At 57.2% G+C, this 17,562-nt stretch overlaps 2 protein-coding genes across 6 annotated transcripts; both read right to left on the reverse strand.

Annotated features, from left to right (window-relative positions):
• Nucleotides 1–38: 38 nt before the first annotated feature.
• Nucleotides 39–6,082, reverse strand: TRAF4 (TNF receptor associated factor 4). 3 transcript variants are annotated; one of them, XM_041724861.1, is made up of 9 exons: nucleotides 5,809–6,082; nucleotides 2,883–2,934; nucleotides 2,381–2,509; nucleotides 2,169–2,273; nucleotides 1,933–2,094; nucleotides 1,682–1,843; nucleotides 1,437–1,592; nucleotides 943–1,184; nucleotides 708–850 (listed from the first exon to the last, which is right to left on the reverse strand). In XM_041724861.1, exons 1-9 carry the CDS (start codon nucleotides 5,949–5,951, stop codon nucleotides 841–843), a joined length of 1,161 nt encoding a protein of 386 aa, XP_041580795.1. In that variant the 5' UTR covers nucleotides 5,952–6,082; the 3' UTR covers nucleotides 708–840. The 3 variants fall into 3 exon arrangements, with proteins under 3 accessions (XP_041580793.1, XP_041580794.1, XP_041580795.1); XM_041724859.1 differs by having other exon boundaries at nucleotides 39–1,184; nucleotides 5,809–6,073; XM_041724860.1 differs by lacking the exon at nucleotides 2,381–2,509 and having other exon boundaries at nucleotides 39–1,184; nucleotides 5,809–6,069.
• Nucleotides 6,083–6,617: 535 nt separating this feature from the next.
• Nucleotides 6,618–16,270, reverse strand: NEK8 (NIMA related kinase 8). Of its 3 annotated transcripts, XM_041724850.1 has the most exons (15): nucleotides 16,196–16,270; nucleotides 13,262–13,467; nucleotides 12,794–13,026; nucleotides 12,434–12,565; nucleotides 11,801–12,009; nucleotides 11,557–11,639; nucleotides 11,295–11,476; nucleotides 11,070–11,220; nucleotides 10,024–10,100; nucleotides 9,559–9,676; nucleotides 8,750–8,900; nucleotides 8,366–8,529; nucleotides 8,098–8,256; nucleotides 7,763–7,921; nucleotides 6,618–7,367 (listed from the first exon to the last, which is right to left on the reverse strand). In XM_041724850.1, exons 1-15 carry the CDS (start codon nucleotides 16,240–16,242, stop codon nucleotides 7,339–7,341), a joined length of 2,100 nt encoding a protein of 699 aa, XP_041580784.1. In that variant the 5' UTR covers nucleotides 16,243–16,270; the 3' UTR covers nucleotides 6,618–7,338. The 3 variants fall into 3 exon arrangements, with proteins under 3 accessions (XP_041580784.1, XP_041580787.1, XP_041580788.1); XM_041724853.1 differs by lacking the exon at nucleotides 8,098–8,256; XM_041724854.1 differs by lacking the exon at nucleotides 16,196–16,270 and having other exon boundaries at nucleotides 12,794–12,946; nucleotides 13,262–13,404.
• Between the last annotated feature and the right edge of the window lie 1,292 nt (nucleotides 16,271–17,562).

The raw sequence follows: 17,562 nt of genomic DNA on the forward strand, positions 1-17,562 counted from the left end.
GGCCCTGACCATCCCAGATAAGTCAGGCTGGAACCAAGTTAATAAATACAATTCAGGATTTATTAAAAACCAGGGCTCCCCCGCCATGCTCTCCTGGCACTAAGTAAATAAATAACCGGAGAGGGCACAGCTGGGGAAAGGGGAAGAGAAATCAGATCTCATCAAGACAGATTCTTTGAACTACCCCTCACTTTCCCAACTCCCACCCCCCACTATGGCTCTTGGGACATAGCACCAGCAGGTACCTCAGTCCCGGGTAGAGTGTGGCCGGCACCAAGGCATGTCTTCCCTGCCCAGGAGAGGAGACAGACCCTGGGATCAATTGTTTCCAAGCCCTTGGTGACCCCAAGACCTGCTCCACCCAGGGGCCAGGGCTGAAGCACCAATAGGAGGCACCTGAGGGTAGGAGGGAAGGGGGGGAGGGGGAACGGAGGAACAGAACCTAGGCAGCAGAAGAGGCTGAAAGGGGGTCCGGCCCCCTCTCCAGGTTCAGCCAGTTCCCGACTGAGGTCACATTCCATCCTCCCTTTCTCCTGGAGCCCTGTCTGCACTCAGCTGAGGATCTTGCGGGGCAGTTCAACAGAGGCACGGATGAAGACGGCATCATCCCGCACATAGTTTCGCTTGCGGATATCCTGGTGGGAAATGAACTTGGGATAACCAAAGCCCAGAGAACTCTCATCCAGGGAGCCCCGCCAAGTACCCGGTTTTTGAAAATTCTTCCAGTTTGGGTCAGGGTGAAAGGTCTCCGTGACGTGCTGTGGCTTAGCCAGCCCAGGGTCGCTCTGATCCAGCAGGGAGAAGGTGACACGGCGGGCAAATGGCCACTCCAGGAGATTGTCAAAGGCACCTGGCAGCACGCGAATGTAGAGCGAGAGGTGAGTCCCCTCGCCGCTGCCGTTGCCATTGAGGAACGCAGAGACCTGCAACTTGTAGCCATACTTGTGTGTGTAGAAGGCCGGGCTGAAGCACTCAAGGTTGGGCTTAGCTTTGGCTTCCTGAAGCCGCCGTCCATAGCTGCCTATCTTCCAGATGAGCACGCCGTCACTGCCCACCGACAGCTCCTCCAGCTCCCGCCGCATCTCCTGCAGCTCCTGCCGCTGCCGGCTCACCAGGGCACACATCATGGCCAGGTGTGGCTTCACGCTCTCCTCCACATGCCGTGCCATCGCCAGCTTAGGGCACTGTTGGCAAAGCCCAGAGCCAGCGGGGGGGGGGGGGGGGGGAGGACGACACACAGTTCTCAGCAGGAGCAGGCCCAGGGTAGAGGAGGGAGGGGGGAGAGCTGTAGGTACCCAGCTCTGAATGGGGAAGACAGAGGGCGCTTAGGAGGCCAGTAGTGGCCGCACAGCAGGGACCACCGTGGGCCTGGTCTGCTTATGAGGCTTCAGGGACCAAGGGGGCCAACGGAAAAGCAGGACATCTCAACATCTCACCCTGTGTTTGCAGCCGGAGTCCTTGAAGGGACACAGCACCAGGGCGGTACTACAGCTCTCCTTCAGATGGCCAGGCAGGTCCTCCCGAGCCACCGTGCCCACACCACACTGGTTGGGGCAGGGCACAGGCAACCTCGGGCACTGGTACTGGTGGCTCTGTGGCCACAGAGGCAGAGAAACAGGGATCAGTAGTTCGATTCCCCACTCCCTGCCCGCCCCACGCCCACACTCGGGAAGGGCCGGACCTGGATTGTGTCAAAGACGAACTCCTTGGTGCAGTAGGTACAAGGCTGGGTGCGCTTGGGGCACTCGGAGGCAGCGTGCTGGGCCAGCAGGCGCCGCATCATGCGGGCACCACACTTGTTCTCACAGTACACGCTCTCTTGGGGGCACACGCCCTCGTGGCTCTGCGGGAAGGCCAGAAAGGCCGAGTTGAGGGATCCCTGGGCTACCAGGTGCCCAACTCTCCCCCTGCCCTTCACCAGGCCCCGCTCACCTCAAAGGCCTCCCCGCTGAAGTCACAACCACAGAACTCGCATTTGAGGCGCCGCTTGGGGCAGTCGTGTTGCAAGTGTGCCGGCAGATCACGGCGGCTCAGCTTGGTGGGGCAGCGATTGGGGCAGGGGATGACATTGAAGCTGCATGTATTCAGGTGACTCTAGGGGGTGGGGGGAGGCAGTTAGTGCCAGCCGGCAAAGGGGTTGTTCCCCGCCCTCCCCACCAGAGACTCACCTGCAGGTGCCGGAGCGGCCCGCTCCAGCGGCAGCCCTCCTCACTGTGGATGCAGCGGATCGCCAGGCTCAGCACCTGCACCTCCAGCTCCGGGTCTGGGTAGATCTGAGTGGATGCAGAGGTACTGGTCAGGGTCAGAGCCTGCTACAGGCCCCAGTTACCACCCCCACCGCCCCCACCACCCCCACCACCCCCAGACAGGCTAGCTCTACCTTAGAGTCAGTAACGGGTTCGCTGGAGCTGTATTCCCCTCTGTGCCCAGAGAGAAAAGGCCCAGCAGGTGGTATCTGCTCCACAGCTGGACACCAGGGTCTCCAACATGCCTGCACAGGACACTCCCTCTGGAGTGGTAGCCAATCAGCCTGCTCAGTTCCAGGCAGCCCCCACATCCTCTGCTTCCTTCCTCCTGGTAGAGGGGTCCTGGCCCTCAGCCACTGGTCTGGCTTGCCCCCAAAGGGGAGGGGGAGCCCTTCTTCTGGGCACAGAGCAGCTCTGTGCACCCCCACAGGCTGGGCATTGTGCCTACCCTCCAGGGCAAACACTGGCCTCATTTGCAAACTGGCCCGGTGGGAGGGAAGAGGCCACCTTTGTGGGGGCACCATTCCACGGTACAGGGTTGACATTGGCCCTGAGCCGACTGGCTGCCAGCAGCTCCAGCCTCCACCAAGGGCAAAAGCCTGTAACCTGGGCCTCTGCCTGGCACTGTGGACTCACCTTGGCATAGTCCAAAGGAAGTTGGTCCTCAGGGCATTTGAAGACTCCTTCACTGTGAAGGGGGAGGGGCAGGGTCAGGCTCCAGCTATAGGAAGGGAGAACCCAGGCCCCACCCCCTCAACCAGGGCAGCCTCACTCCCTCTCTAGACCTGTTCTCAGCCAGAGGCCTGTGGGTACCCACTATCCCCAAAACCCCAGAAGATCCTAGCTCTTGTCCTGGATAGAGGGGTTCTGGGCCCAGTGGAGGCAGACAGCTGCCTCAGACAGCATTTGGCCGACAGGTGGCAGCTGGTACCCCTCCCCCCCAGGAGGGCAGCTGGACTGGAAAAGGCACAGGACACCTGCCCTCTCTCCTCTCAGTGGCTGATGGTGGGGGGGGCTCGGGGATGGGCTGAGATTAAATTGCAGGGCTGCCCAGCCCCCATTAGTGCTCTAGTCCAAGAACCCAGGTCAAAGGTCAGTTTGGGGCCAGTTTACCCTATCCCTTCACTCCTCCCACAAGGGTGTGTCTTCTAAAGCAAAGAGGAGAGGCTCACTGGGAGGCACTTGTTTACACTCCCATCCAGTCCTACCACCTGCCTCTGGGAAGGGGCTACGTGCCTCCATTTTGCAGACGAAAGAACTGAGACCCACAGCCGAAGCAGCACCTGGATGTCTGACTGATTCCAAACCTCATATAGGTTCTACTACACTGTACACACAGACAAGAGGCAGGGGCAAGATAAACCATCCAGGGGGGCACAGCCAAGACTCTGGTCACCACACAGCATGCAATGAAAGCTTTCTGACCTTGCACCAAGGAACCTGTTGGCACACCTCCTTCCGCCAACAGGGCCTTGCTGACCCTAGCCAGGACCAGTCACACATGTCTGGTGTGGCCTAGGCAGGGCAAGGGCTCACCGGTAGGACTTCAGGCATAGCATTCCTGGCAGATGTGAGTCAGGGAGGTGGGAGGCAGAAATCAAGGCGGGAGCGGAAGCCACATGGCTGCCCTGTCCAAGATGGTACTTTGTAGGACATGGGCAGCCCAAAGGATTTCTAGCACCCACCTCTTTACCCCACTACCACCACTGACCATGCCAGCGATGGCAAGAACAATGCATGTCCAGGCACTGAAGAAAGAGGTGTGCCCATGCCCACAGGGCAACCAGCCTTCCTGGACCAACCTGAGTAATAGCCCTGGCAGGAGTGGGGAAAGAGGGGTGGGCCACCGGGGAGGGGTCTGCCTGGCTGCTCCAGGAATGTGCTGATTTAGAGGTTTTGGAGACAGGGAGGGGACTAAGGCAAGTTCCCAGGCTTCAGGCAGATTAGCCGGAGCAGCTTGGGGCCCAGCCAGGACAAAGGTTCCGCCGGGGCTATGGACACCCTTGCTTGTAGGGTAGGGGGTGGTGAGGGACAGAGCCTGTTCAACCACTTCTTTCCTTTGGGGGCCTCAGCTGCACAGCTCAGGCGCTGGGAGGGGGGGCGGAGAGGCCGGGCCAGAGATTGCTCCAGGCTGTGCAGTGGAGGCCCAGACCCAGGGGAGAAAACAGGATGGGGGGAGGGGGCTGTGGGAGAGGAAAAGGGGATTTCCGGGAGGGGGAGGGGCAGAAGCTGGGGAGAGGGGCAGAGGAGGTGGAGGGAAGCCGCCTGACAGCCCCCTCCTCTGCTCCCTTCCAGGCAGTCAGGGTGGGTCAGCTGCGAGTGGGGGCAGGGGCTCAGCTGGCCTCATCTGGAAACCAGAGGGCCGGGAAGGGCACCGCAAAAGACAATGGGACTGTGTGTCTGTAGGGGAGTATGTGTGTACAGTGAAGGGAGGAGGGAGGAGGGTGAGGGTAAGGAGGAGGGGGCAGCACAGCAGCTCTCACAGGAGCATATGTGAGGGCAAGAGCCGGCCCAGGCTGTGGGGAACTGAAAACAAAGGGCCTGCTGAGATTTCCGCCAGCTAGGGGCTGCGGAGGGCTGAGAGACGGAGGGGGGAGCACTGAGGCAGGAGCCCCAGAAGTGCTCCCTGCCTGCGCCCCTAGATCCCCTCAGCAAACAGCCTCCAGACAGCTTTCCCTTGTGCTCTCGGGGCACGACCTCCACAGAAGTGGGGGCTCCCTCATCTCGCCTTCCCACACCGGGGCCCGAGCAATTCCCAGCAAAAGAGTTTTAGATTCAAGACACCGCGGAGCGCCCAAAACTCAACAGATGCCCCAGAGCCAAGGAAGGGGTCACCCGGATCCCCGGGTCAGTAACACGCAGGGTGCGACCCCCTCTCTGACGATTATCAGACCACCCCTGGTACTCAAGAGCCCCAGTGGCGAGGAGGGGCACCCCAGGGGCCCAGTGCTTCAGGGGCGATCTGTAGGTCACTATCCTCCCTCTGCTGTTCGACCAAAAGCAGCCGGGGCTTAAATCCCAGCTGACCCTTTAAGGGACTGCGTGACCGTAGGCAAGTCGCGGCCTTTCTCTGAAGCTCTTGTTTCACCATCTGTGAAATGGGAGAACAAAAGCTGCCATTCTCGGACTGTTCTTAGAATCAGAAGAGGTTAGATGGGCGGAAACTCCAGAGGCTTAAGGCGCGGCGCGGGCAGAGGGTTCGGCCTCCCTTCCCGTACGGATTCAAAGTTCAAGGATGCGGCCGCCCCGGCTTGCGGGGCGCGGGGGGCGCGGCCCCGGGCTAGAAAGGGCTTCTCCCTCCACCACCCCGCCGGCTGGCACGGAAGTCTTCCCACCCCGCGCGGCCGCCGGCCGGGCCCGCGCCCCTTCGGATTAGAGTGTGGGGTCCTCCCTCGGGGTCTGACGTCACCGCCTCCGCCGTGACGTCACGGTGGGCGCCCTTGAGATCACGGAGCCGCGGCGCAGACAAAGGCCCGGCGTGCCTCCGGCCTGGGCCCCTCCCCAGGCGCCGTCCCCCCTCGTCCTCGCCACCGGCCGCTGCCCGCCCGCCCCCGGCCCGCACCTGAGGAACTCCTGCAGGCAGGTGTCGCAGAAGCGGTGGCCGCAGGTAGAGACCTGCACAGGCTCGCGCATGGGCTTCCCGCACAGCGGGCACAGCAGCCGCCGCTTGGGCTTCTCCAGGAACTTGTAGTCGAAGCCAGGCATGGCGGGCGGGCGGCGGGCACGGGCAAGCGGGGCCGGGCACGCGACGGCCCCACAGCCCGCGCCTCGCTCGGGCCGCGCTCCCGGCTCCGGGCGGCGCCGACTGGCGGCCGCGGCCTGCGCCCAGCCCCCGAGCCCGCGCGCCCGCCCGCCGGAAGAGGGGGTGGAGCCGCGCCCGCGCGGTCCTAGCGCCCGCTGCACCCAGCTCCCGCCCACCTCCCGGGCTCGCGGCTCCGGGGTCCGCGGGCCGCCAGCCTGGCGCCCTCCACCGCGCACCGGCTCCTCTCTCCCTCCGGGAAGAGAGATCGTGGCTCCGCTTCCTTCTCCCCAGGGCTGGAGGGACCCTGAGGCTCGATAGGGCGGAGGGCCCCGGCGGCTGGGCCGGGCCGCGCCACAAAGGTTCGCTTCTCCAGAGTCGATGGCTCGGTCTCGGGGGGCCACGTGTCGCCCTGAGGCCCGGGACTCCAGCTTGCAGGTGCTAGGCAGCCGAAGCCTGGCAACCAGATCTGGGGAGCTCGGCTGGCGCGGAGAAGCCGGCCTGGGCGCTGGGCCAGAGGAACCTCGGCCCCAGCCTCAGGCTGCGCCCACATTCCTCCCTGGACCTCGGCCCTGCCCAGCCCTGGGGTGTCGGGCCGCCACCCCACCCCTGAAGAGACCACATTCTAGGCAGGCAGCTGATGTTTTTATTGGCGCGATTTCCCAGTCATCTGGAAATTGGTTGGGCCCAGCCAGCTACCCTTTCTCCCAGCCTGCTCTGGGGGAATGGCTGGGGTGAAGGAAACCTTCAACAGGGATCCCCCTCTGCAGTAGACACTGGTGCGCTTGCAGATGCACTCCCAGTCCACTCAGAAGTTGTGCAAATCTAAGCCTCAGGGTATCAGAGTCAGGGTGGGTGGTGAGGCTCCTTGCCCCAGGCAATGCAGAAGCTAGGTGGCCAGAATGGCCAGTCTAGACAGGACTGGGCTTGCCCTGTTCCACAGCACTGTGCTGCTCTCCCAGGGGGCACTATCGGCTTATTTGTCTAAGTGGGCAGGGGAAAAGAGTAGGGTCTGGGTGAAGCCACAGCCAGCAGCCTCCAGCTTTTTTCTGCCCAGACTCGAGACCACCCTGCTTCCATAGGTTAGGTCTGGTTTCCGACTCTAGCCAGGCTGGACCTTGGGGACACCAACTTAAAAGGGGTGGGGAGAGAAAGGGAGATGTTGGGAAACAGGGTGGGTTAAGGTTTACAGATCCAGGGTCAAAAGAGAGTGGGCGCTTCACTGGTTGGTATACCTCGCTGAGTACCATCCAGGGGGCTGGTAGGGACAGTCTTGCTGCAGGAATCTGCAGTTTTTGAGAGTGTTCAGAGGAGAAGCAATATCAAGGTGGTTCCAAGATGTATCTAGGTCCCTCACGGTGGAACTGGCTCATCTGTAACCGCTGGAGGGTAAAAACAAGAAACCCCTGCAGCCACCCAGAGGGCATCGTTTACAGCAAGGGATACCCACCTCCGCTCCCACTCCCATGATGGGCCCTGGACTCTGGACCCTGACGGGTGGGAAACAGGTTCAAACTAAACTGGACTGGAGGTAGGAGAAAGAATACATTTGGGCCCTGGAAAGCACTGGGAGCAGCCATCTCTTCAGGGAGACGGAAGAAACAAACTCCCTTGGCCTCCCCAGGCAGGAAGCTGTTTCAGCCTGCAGCTTTTGCTTTATCTGGAGGCTTAAGATGCTTTTAGCGACTTGGGCTGTGGCCACTGGGGAATGGGAGTGTGGGCAGGGACTCGCTGGATTAAACCTTGTGCAGGTGAGGTGGGAAAAGTTGTAACTCACGGCGAACAGCTAGTAGAGTGTTTCCATGACAACAGGACACAGAAGTCACTGTGTAGGGGTGTATCTCATCCAGCTGCACTGGCCGAGGGAGTCCAGCATCCTCATCCCTTCTGCCTAGTCGACCTCGGGCCCCTTTGCCCCATGAGTACACTTCACCTTCTGCAAAAAGAGAATCCCAAGGAGGGAAACAGGAGGACACAGCTTAGGTGGCTACCCTCCTGGATTGCCGTATTGGCCCCAATAGGAGGTTCAGCAGCCCCGAGAAGGATACCCCCCACTGCCCAGGGGCCTGCCCATACCCCTGTCTGTGCCCAGAGTGCCCACTAAGCAATCACCTGCCCCAACGGCTACAGTGAAGGCATCCCCACAGGCTACCATTGCTATCTTGATGTTCTGCAGGCCTTGGACTTGACAAGGTGCCCGGCTGACCCGGCGGGCATTAGTGCCCAGCTGCCCATGCTGATTGCTGCCAAAAGTATAGCAGTCACCAGAGGCTGTAGGGGAGGGGAGAGGAGAGAAAGGGGTACCTCAGCTGAGATCCCAAGGAGGCCAGTGGAATCCACCTGTGGACAGGAGTGTCCCCCTGTGCCAGGTCCTACTCACCAGTCACGGCAGCTGAATGAGCAGTGCCCAGGTCCACGCTGAGCAGGGGCTCCCGGTCAAAGGGTGCAGAACCTAGTGGTGTGAAGCTCAGGGCCTCCTCCACCTGCTGGTTGCGGGCAGGCTCCTCCCCCAGGGAGAGGCGGTCCAGGCCCAGCTTGTTGAACCTGAAGGTGGAGCCAGAAGCCAATTTCAACGGTCAGTTTGCATAGACCCTCCAGACCCCACCAATCTGGGCAAGAGCTGGTCACCAGGGGCAGATCCCACCCTGGGTTGAATCAGCAGGTCTCTCAGCCCCACCCTCAGTTCTTGATGGAAGGTAGGCAATGACAGATGAAGCATTAGCAGCCAGGGAGCGGCAGAGGGCAGGCCAGTGGACCAATCTACCTGTTACTCCCACAGGCCAGGGCTCTGCCGGGTACAGTGAGGATCATGGAGGAGTCAATGCCACATACAACCCGCTGGGCTTCCTGTCCTGGGGGCATGGACACCTGCTGGGGGCAGCTGTGGGACTCCCTGGTGCCCAGTCCCAGCCGGCCTACAAGGAGAAACCAGGAGGGGGCTAGTTTTAGAGTTGGTGATGCCAAGATGAGGGGGAGCCACGGAGAGGAGGTGACCACATGAGTGAAGGCTGTGTCCTCAGCCTGAAATACCTACCCCTGGGCCCTCTGTGGTCAAAACCCTACTTCTCCTTAAGGCTCTGTTCAGATGTCACCTCTGTCTCGTCCAGGGAAATCCCATGCCATTCCTTGGATTCCCACATCTCTGTACCTTGGGGGGAGCCCTGATGCTGTCTGTCCTTTATTATAGGGAGATGTCATTTCTCCCCTCTGAAAGACACTAGGACCGAGTCTGCCAGGAGGACAGAGACCCCATGTAAGTCTCTCAGCATGACATCTGACCCAGAGGGGGTCCCGTTAAGACTGTCAGATGAGAGAAACCTCATTACATCACAAGCACCTGAAGGAAGTGACTCTTGTTCATCTTGTCTCTCTGCATCCAGCCCCAGGAAGGGCTCATAGTAGATATGCAGTTAAGTTGTGTTTAGGGAATAAATGAATGGGATGGGAAGAGAAAAGAGGGATAATGGGCCATGGGGTGGAAGGTAGGTATGGAGAGGAATGAATCCTCTGAGGGCAAGAGGTCAGGGTGCTGTGAGATGGAGCTGAGAGGCTAGAACAGGGTGAAGAGCTTACCACCATCTCCGCGGCCCCAGGCAAAGAGTTCTCGCTCAGTGGACAGGGCCAGCACATGAGATGCCCCACAGGCCACCTGCACCATCTCATAGCCCAGCAGGGCCTCCACAATGGTGGGCTAGAAGGAAGGGGGAAGCAAGAGAGACTAAGCAGAAGGTCTGGACTAGCTGCCTGGCCGTCAGCATCCCGTGAAGGGAGAAGCTGGAGGCTGCAAATTTCTCATGAGACAGCTGTTTCTTTAACTGCCCTCCCCACCCCCCCCCACCCCCCATCCCCACACACATACACTGCAACCACTAGGGAAGCCTGGTCTTTCTGTACTTCCCCTAGGTTGCCCAGAGCAGGTGCAGCCTGGGAGCTAGAGGGACTTGTGGTTGCTGGGGATCCCCTGCCCCCAACTTGGGAGTCAGCTATCAGATATCCATCTCCCTACTTCCTCCTCCCCAGGGTACCTGTAACACCCACCTGGCTGATGTCATTGAGGCTTCCATGGCCCAGGCACCCATTGCTGCCACTGCCAAAGGTCATGATGATACCTCGGTCTGGAGAGGGGGTGGTGAGGAAACAGAAGGGGGAGGGGTTGGGCTTCCAGATTGGCCAGTCACATGTTAGAGGGGCAAGAAGTCAGAAGCAAAGGTTGGAAGAATGGGACAGGAAGTAGAAAAAGGACAGGAGTGTCTCAAGTGTGTGTGTGGACAGGTAACAGCCTCTGAGCTTTAGATCTGAGCCTACCTCAAATGAGGAGAATATACAGTAACTACCTGGCCAGGGCTGTTGTGGAGGGTAAAGGAGATTGTGTCAGTAAACCACCTGGTGAGGGATAAATGAGGCATCCAGGTGGCTCAGTCAATTAAGCCCCTGACTCTTGATTTCTGCTCAGGTCATGATCTCAGGGTCCTGATATCTAGCCCCACATTAGGCTCTGCACTCAGCGGGGAGTCTGCTTAAGAACCTCTCACCCTGGGATCCCTGGGTGGCTCAGCCTTTGAGCAACTGCCTTTGGCCCAGGGCGGGATCCTGGAGTCCTGGGATCAAGTCCCGCATTGGGCTCCCTGCATGGAGCCTGCTTCTCTCTCTGCCTAAACTCTGCCTCTCCGTGTGTGTGTGTGTCTCATGAATAAATACAATCCTAAAAAAAAAAATATTCTCTCGCCCTCTGCCCTGGGCCCCTGACCCAGCAGGCACGCATGTGCTCTCTCTCTAAAAATAATTACATCTTAGGGGATCCCTGGGTGGCTCAGCGGTTTTGCGCCTGCCTTTGGCCCAGGGCGCGATCCTGGAGTTCCGGGATCAAGTCCCGCATCGGGATCCTGGCATGGAGCCTGCTTCTCCCTCTGCCTGTGTCTCTGCCTCTCTCTCTCTCTCTCTCTCTCTCTCTCTCTAATAAATAAATAAATCTTTAAGAAAAGAAAAAAGCATTAATGAGGAAATGACAACCAATGAGGGAAGTTGCTCTGGGGAGCCCTCTCAGACTCTGTGCGATGCCCTGGATGGTCCTCTGATGGACTCACCGGTCAGGCAAGCAGTGAAGAGGTCCCCACAGGCCACGTGCTTGATAGTCACGCCTGACTGGCCCTCCAGGAAACGGGAGACGAACTGGGGCTGCTGCTGCTCCACGGCCCCGGGCAGAAGGGCGCCCCCTCCGGCGCCTAGGGGCGGGGCCTGCCCGACGTAGGGGGTGGTGTGAGTGGCGCCCGCGCCCCTCGCGGTCCAGGTGCCCGCCCCAGCCTGCTCACCTCCCACAGAATGAGGCGCCCCGAGCGCGTGACGCCGGCCTTCTGCGTGCGTCCAGCTGCCACCTGCACCACTTCTGTGTTGAGCATCGGCAGCCGCAGAGGGGCGCTGAGCCCGCCACCCCACGCGTAAACCGACGACAGCGGTGGTGGAATGGCGGGCCGGCTGGGTCCCCGGGGTATGCCTGAGGGACGGCGCATTGGGCCTGTTAAACTGGTGGGAATGGCCTGGCATCAGTGGGCTTGGCAGTGCGCCCCGACTTACCCCTGCAGCGGGCGCCGGCGCTCCTGCTCCCTGTGCTGCCGCCGGGGGCCATGGGTGGCCCGGGGACCAGAGACTTCTCTGCCCTGTGGGTCAGATGGGGGTGCTTTAGGACAAGGACCATTCCTGGTGCTTCCACACGCTGAAATGGAGGACTTGCCCTGAGCTCCCCCTGCCCCAGGTTCATTGTGCTCCCCCCGGTGTCCCACTGCGGCCCAGAGCCCCCTCCCCTGCTCCCTGCACAGGCCTCCTCATGCGGACACTGCCCAGGTCGGTGTGAAGGTTGAGGAGGGCACGGATGCAGAGGGGCTGTGCCATGATGTGGCTGAGTGGTGGCCGCTGTGAGGGCTCCAGGCTGAGCAGACTGAGGACCAGTTGGCGTAGCTCAGGACTGTACCGGTCAGAGATGGGTGCAAAGGTGCCACTCATGATCTTCAGCACCAGTGCTGGCAGGTTCTGTGAAAGCACCAAGAGTGAGGTTGGCCAGAGCCTGGGCCAGGCTCTTGGGGGGGGGGGGTGGCAGCACCCCCAGCAAGTCTAATGGAGTGGTCATAGCCCCACACTCAGAAATTTCATTCTGATGAGGGCATTCCCAGTGATAGGAACTCCTGACAGAGGTGCTGCATCTGTGGCCTCAGAAACCCTAGGTTGTTGGGAGAATTCAAGTCTTACCCTAGGAGGGTCCCTAACCTGATAGGAGAGCCCTGCCCTTAGGAGTCCTCAGTTTAATGGGGAACCCAAGCCCCACCTTTAGGAACCCATAGCCTGAAGGAAGCCACAGCCCTGCCCCGGGGTAATCTACCAGTCAGGTGAGGGAAACATCTTAGCCAAGAACTTCCAGAGGAGGTCTCCCAATTGTCTCTTTGGGGGTATAACTCACTGCAGCTTCAAAGGCCCTCTTGAGACTGGCCAGCTCATAGAGGACACAACCCAGGGCCCAGATGTCACTCTTCTGATTGTAAGGCTTGCCCTCACACAGTTCAGGGGAGATGTAGCACGGGGTGCCCACCACCTGCAGGAGGGAAGCAGATATTATTATAGCTCAGGGGAAGGAAGGCTCTGTGCAAGGCCCACTGGGAAACTGCCTCTCCCTAAAGCAGGCAAAATGCTTCCTCCTGCAGGACCACCCAGTCACGGAAAAGGGGCCAAGGTCTTGGGGAGGGAGGGTGGTTGGGATGTAGAGTGGGCCTTGGCCCTCAAAACCTCCAGCACCCTTAAGGTCCCCTCTGTGCCCAAGCACCGTGTAGGCCTTGCTCTTGCTACTAAGGATCTTGGAGATGCCGAAGTCACCAATCTTGACAACCATGCGGTGTTTGTCAAGAAGGATGTTTTGAGTCTTGAGGTCCCGGTGCAGGATGAGATGGGTATGCACATGATGCAGTGCCAGCAGGATCTGCACAAAGAAATGCAGGATGGTCTCCTCCTCTAGCAAGGAATTACAGCGCTTTTGGATGAACTCAGCCAGGGTGCCACCTGCAGCCACAAGGAACTAGTTAAGATCTAGGCTGTCCCAGGCATCGGGCTCTTTTTATAAAACTAACAGTCCAGACAGGGCAAGGGCCTGCCAGCCTTACACAACTGGCGTGAGAACTCTACCTCTGACCCTTGGTCAAACCCATTCTGAGAAGGGTAGGCAGCTGATCTGTGTCTGCCAGTCCCACAGGTGAGAGGCCCTCAGAGCCAGGTCAGTGCAAGGAGGCTGGCCCACCTGGTGCATATTCCATGGCAATCATGAGGGCCTTGTCCTCCAGAAAGTTCTCATAGTACTCAATGACATTGGGGTGGTTGAGTAGTTTGAGGACCTGACACTCATTTTGGGCTGCTTGCCGCTCTTCTTTGGTCATCTGCTCCACTGGGATCTGCTTGATGATCACCAGCTTCTGGTCGGCCTTGCGCAGGCACAGGTGCACAATCCTGGGGACACAGAGTACAGGGGTGGGCACCAGCTGAGCCTCCCACCACTCATCAGGCAGGGCAGACCTGGCCCCCAGATGTTACTTAGGAGAGAGGAGTTGGTGGGGCACTGGGTGGCTCAGTTGGTGAAGCATATGCCTTTGGCTCAGGTCATGATCTCAGGATCCTGGGATCGAGCCCCAAGTTGGGCTTCCTACTCAGTGAGGAGTCTGCTTCTCTCTCTCCCTCTGCCCCTCCCCTCCACTTGTGCTCCCTCAAATAAATAAAATATATATTTTTTAAGATTTTATTTATTTATTCATGGGAGATACAGAGAGAAAGATAGGCAGAGACCTAGGCAGATGGAGAAGCAGGCTCCCCACAAAGAGCCCAATGTGGGACTCGATCCAGTATCCTGGAATCATGGCCTGCCTGGGCCAAAGGCAGATGCTCAACCGCTGAGCCACCCAGGTGTCCTAAATAAATAAAATCTTAAAAAAAGGATGAGAATGGGCACCAAGATTGACAGGTCTGTAACTAAATGCATAGAACATTGAGTTTAAGAACCGGGAGAACTGACCACAAACTCTGTGTGAGACCTTAGGCAAGTCATTTAACTTATCTGAGACTCAGTTTCATCACAGGCAGTGTGACATTAGTCTTGATCTTCATAAGTTCCCATAGACTTTGGAGTTAACTGCCAGGCTCAAATCCTGGCTCCTGCTCTTACTACTCACCTAGTTTTCGACTATATGACATTTACATCTGGAAGATAAAAACAATTTCCCTCGGTTGTTGAGAGGATCAAATGAGAAAATGCATGTAAGAACAAAAAAAAAGAAAGAAAGAAAGAAAGAAGGAAAAAGAAAATGCATGTAAGGCATTTAGCACAATGCTTGGCACATCAGAAATGTTCAGTGAGTGGAAGCCGTTCATACAATTATTTTCTTTCAACTCTAGTCAGTGTCCATAAAAGCAGGGTTCTTGTTCTCCTTTTTAACTATATCCCCAGATCATAGCCCAGTGTTTAGCTCATAGTAAGAGCTCAATGAGTATCTGCTGAATGAATGGACTGTAAGAGGATCAACTAAGTATCAAATTTGTACTTCCAACTCAGACCTCTCCTCTGAGACCCAGATTCAGAAATCCAACTACTTGCTTTGCATTTCTACCTGAACTGTTGCAAACATCCGAAATTTTAACAAATTCAAAATAAAATTTTTGATTTCCACCCCCAAGCCCGCCCGTCTTTCTTTCTTTCTTTCTTTCTTTCTTTCTTTCTTTCTTTCTTTCTTTCTTTCTTTCTTTCTTTCTTTAAGATTTTATTTATTTTTTCATGAGAGACACAGAAAAAAAGGCAGAGACCGAGGCAGAAGGAGAAGCAAGCTCCCTGCGGCGACCACGATGCAAGACTCTATCCCAGGACCCCAGGATCACGACCTGAGCGAAAGGCAGATGCTCAACCACTGAGCACCCAGGTGCCCCCTCCCAAACTCTTTTCTTCCTTAGTCTCTTCCATCTTAGTAACTGACACCACCATTAAAGTCAGACACCTGAAAATCATCCCAAAATCTTTCCTCCATTTCACAGCAATGTATCAATAAATCCTGTTTCTATCTGCAAAATATTATGAACTCCTCCATTTCTGACTTCTGCTATACCCTTGTCCAAATCATTATTTCTTGCCTAAAATACTGCACTAGCCTTTAAAATGATGCCTTTTACTTTCGGCATCCTCAACTCTAAGTTCCACACAGCAGCCAGGGTGACATTTTAAAAATGCAAATCATATGAAGACCATTCTGCTGAAACCTCTTCTCTTTACACTTCAAATAAATCCAATCTCTTTACCTCAGCCTATGATGCCATAATCTGTCCTCTGTGACAATCACATTTTGTACCATTATTTTTTATATATACTATTCTTTTTTTCCCTCAAGGTTTTATTTATTTATTTGGCAGAGAGGGAGCCAGAGCGAGAGCGCAAGCAGAGAAGTAGCAGAGGGAGAGACAGGCTCTTCACTGAGCAGGGAGCCCCGTGCGGGCTCTATCCCAGGGCTCAGGGATCATGACCTGAGCCGAAGGCAGACGTTTAACCAACTGAGCCACCCAGGCGCCCCTTTATATACCATTCTTGACCTTGCCCGCTACATTCCAACTTCACCAGTCTTTTTCTCAGTTCCTTGAATACTCTGAATTCCTTTCCACGTGAGGATATGCTGCTTCCTCTGCCTGAAAAACTCTGCCTTCACCTTTGGATTACTGGTTTTCATTCCTCAAGTCGTGGCTTTAAACTTCACTTCTCAAGGAAATTTTCCTTGACCACCCCAAATAAATACTCCCTGGCGTATTCCAGGCTCGCAGCTTGTTAATAACTTTTAATTACTTGTTTATTGCATTATTTTACTACAGTCTGTGAGCTCCGAGAGGGAAAAGACACTCTTATTTTGGTCTTTATACGCGTCGCCGGGAGCGAACAGAGCCCATAGAGCCGGGGCTCAATATTTGTTGAATGAACTAGTCAGGAATCAAAGAACAGAACTCTGCGGGGGCGCCGGGGCTCGTCGGGGCGTGACCTCGCGAGAGGCGGAGTCTCCCAGCCCGGACCGGGACCGGAAGCGAGGGCAGGGTTTTCCAAGGGGGCGCTCACGCCCCGGGGCGGGGCTAACCGGGCAGCGAATTCGCGGTCAGAGCTGGGGTTTACTTTCCCTCTCCCCGACCATTTTCCTTCCCCAGATCCCTGGCTCACCCGAAGGCACCTCTCCCCACCACTCGAATCCGCTCGTACTTCTCCATCTTATTTCTCAGAGTCACATTTCCGGAACCCCCCACGCCCCGATGCGGCGCGTGCGCGGACCCGCCCACTCAGGACCACGCCCCCTACACTGCAAGATAATTGCGGGGCGGAGCAAGTGAGATTGATGTGGGTTCAGCTTTGCACCTGTCTTGTGCTGTTTACACAGTCCTTGCGGCCCCCGCCCACGGTTGCCTTTTCAGGGTCCCAGCAGTGGGGTGTTATGCCATTTTTGGCGCCTAGGACAGGACCAGCCACTGCCTAAAAACAGGTGTGCAGGGGATCCCTGGGTGGCGCAGCGGTTTGGCGCCTGCCTTTGGCCCAGGGCGCGATCCTGGAGACCGGGGATCGAGTCCCACATCGGGCTCCCGGTGCATGGAGCCTGCTTCTCCCTCTGCCTGTGTCTCTGCCTCTCTCTCTCTCTCTGTATGACTATCATAAATAAATAAAATTAAAAAAAAAAAAACAAAAAAAAAAAACAGGTGTGCATCTGGCCCTCGCAAAGCATCCATTGAGCGGAGGGGTGCCCTGCACAACCAGCGAGGTTGGAAAGCGACGACTGACCTCTCTCAGCCCACCTCTTTGCCCACTCGTGACGCTATTTCGGAAGGAGAGCAGATTCTCACTGGCACTCAAATGATCAACTACCAAAACTGTACCAAGAGCATCAGCACTCTCGGTCTGTGGGGCAGGATGCCGGGTTAGTTTCGTGTGTGCCTAGGTAGGGACCTGGGAAACCCCAAGCTGTGCAAATTGATTCACCTAGGGATGTGGAAACTCCAGGCTGTCCCAGCTAGTGAGCACCGCGCTCGTCAGCACTTTCATCACTCCTCCTGCTCCCACACACCAACACACAACTTGGCTGCAGGCCATCGCCTTCAAGGCTCAACTGTGGGGAGAATCTGCGAGGCGAGGCGGAGAGAAGATGAGAGAAGTAGACTACTATCTGAGAGCATCAGAGAGAGGAGGAAGGAGAGCTGTTTGACCCATGTGGGTTCAAGGCTCCTGCCTAAACTGTAGGGGGCTGGTTAGTATGATCATCTAGGGTTTTGACTGGAAGTGAGTTTAATTCCTGTTGTCTCCTTGGGCCTCCTGCTCTGCGAGCTCCATAAAAAGCTCGGTTAAGGAGTAAGAGGATGGTGATTAGCTAAGGGACAGCGTCCCTATTTCTGAGTGGGCGAGGAATGGGAGGAAAGCAGTGTTTACGTTCTGTCCCGCCCAACCCCTCAAAAGGGTACTCAAACCTGCCCACGTGGAAAGACCACTAGAGGGGCCCCACGAGGGGCCCTGAGTCGCTGGCTCAGGCTGCTGTTGGCTGATGA

The sequence above is a fragment of the Vulpes lagopus genome, chromosome 12 (assembly GCF_018345385.1).
Source record: "Vulpes lagopus strain Blue_001 chromosome 12, ASM1834538v1, whole genome shotgun sequence".
Classification (NCBI taxonomy): Eukaryota; Metazoa; Chordata; class Mammalia; order Carnivora; family Canidae; genus Vulpes; species Vulpes lagopus.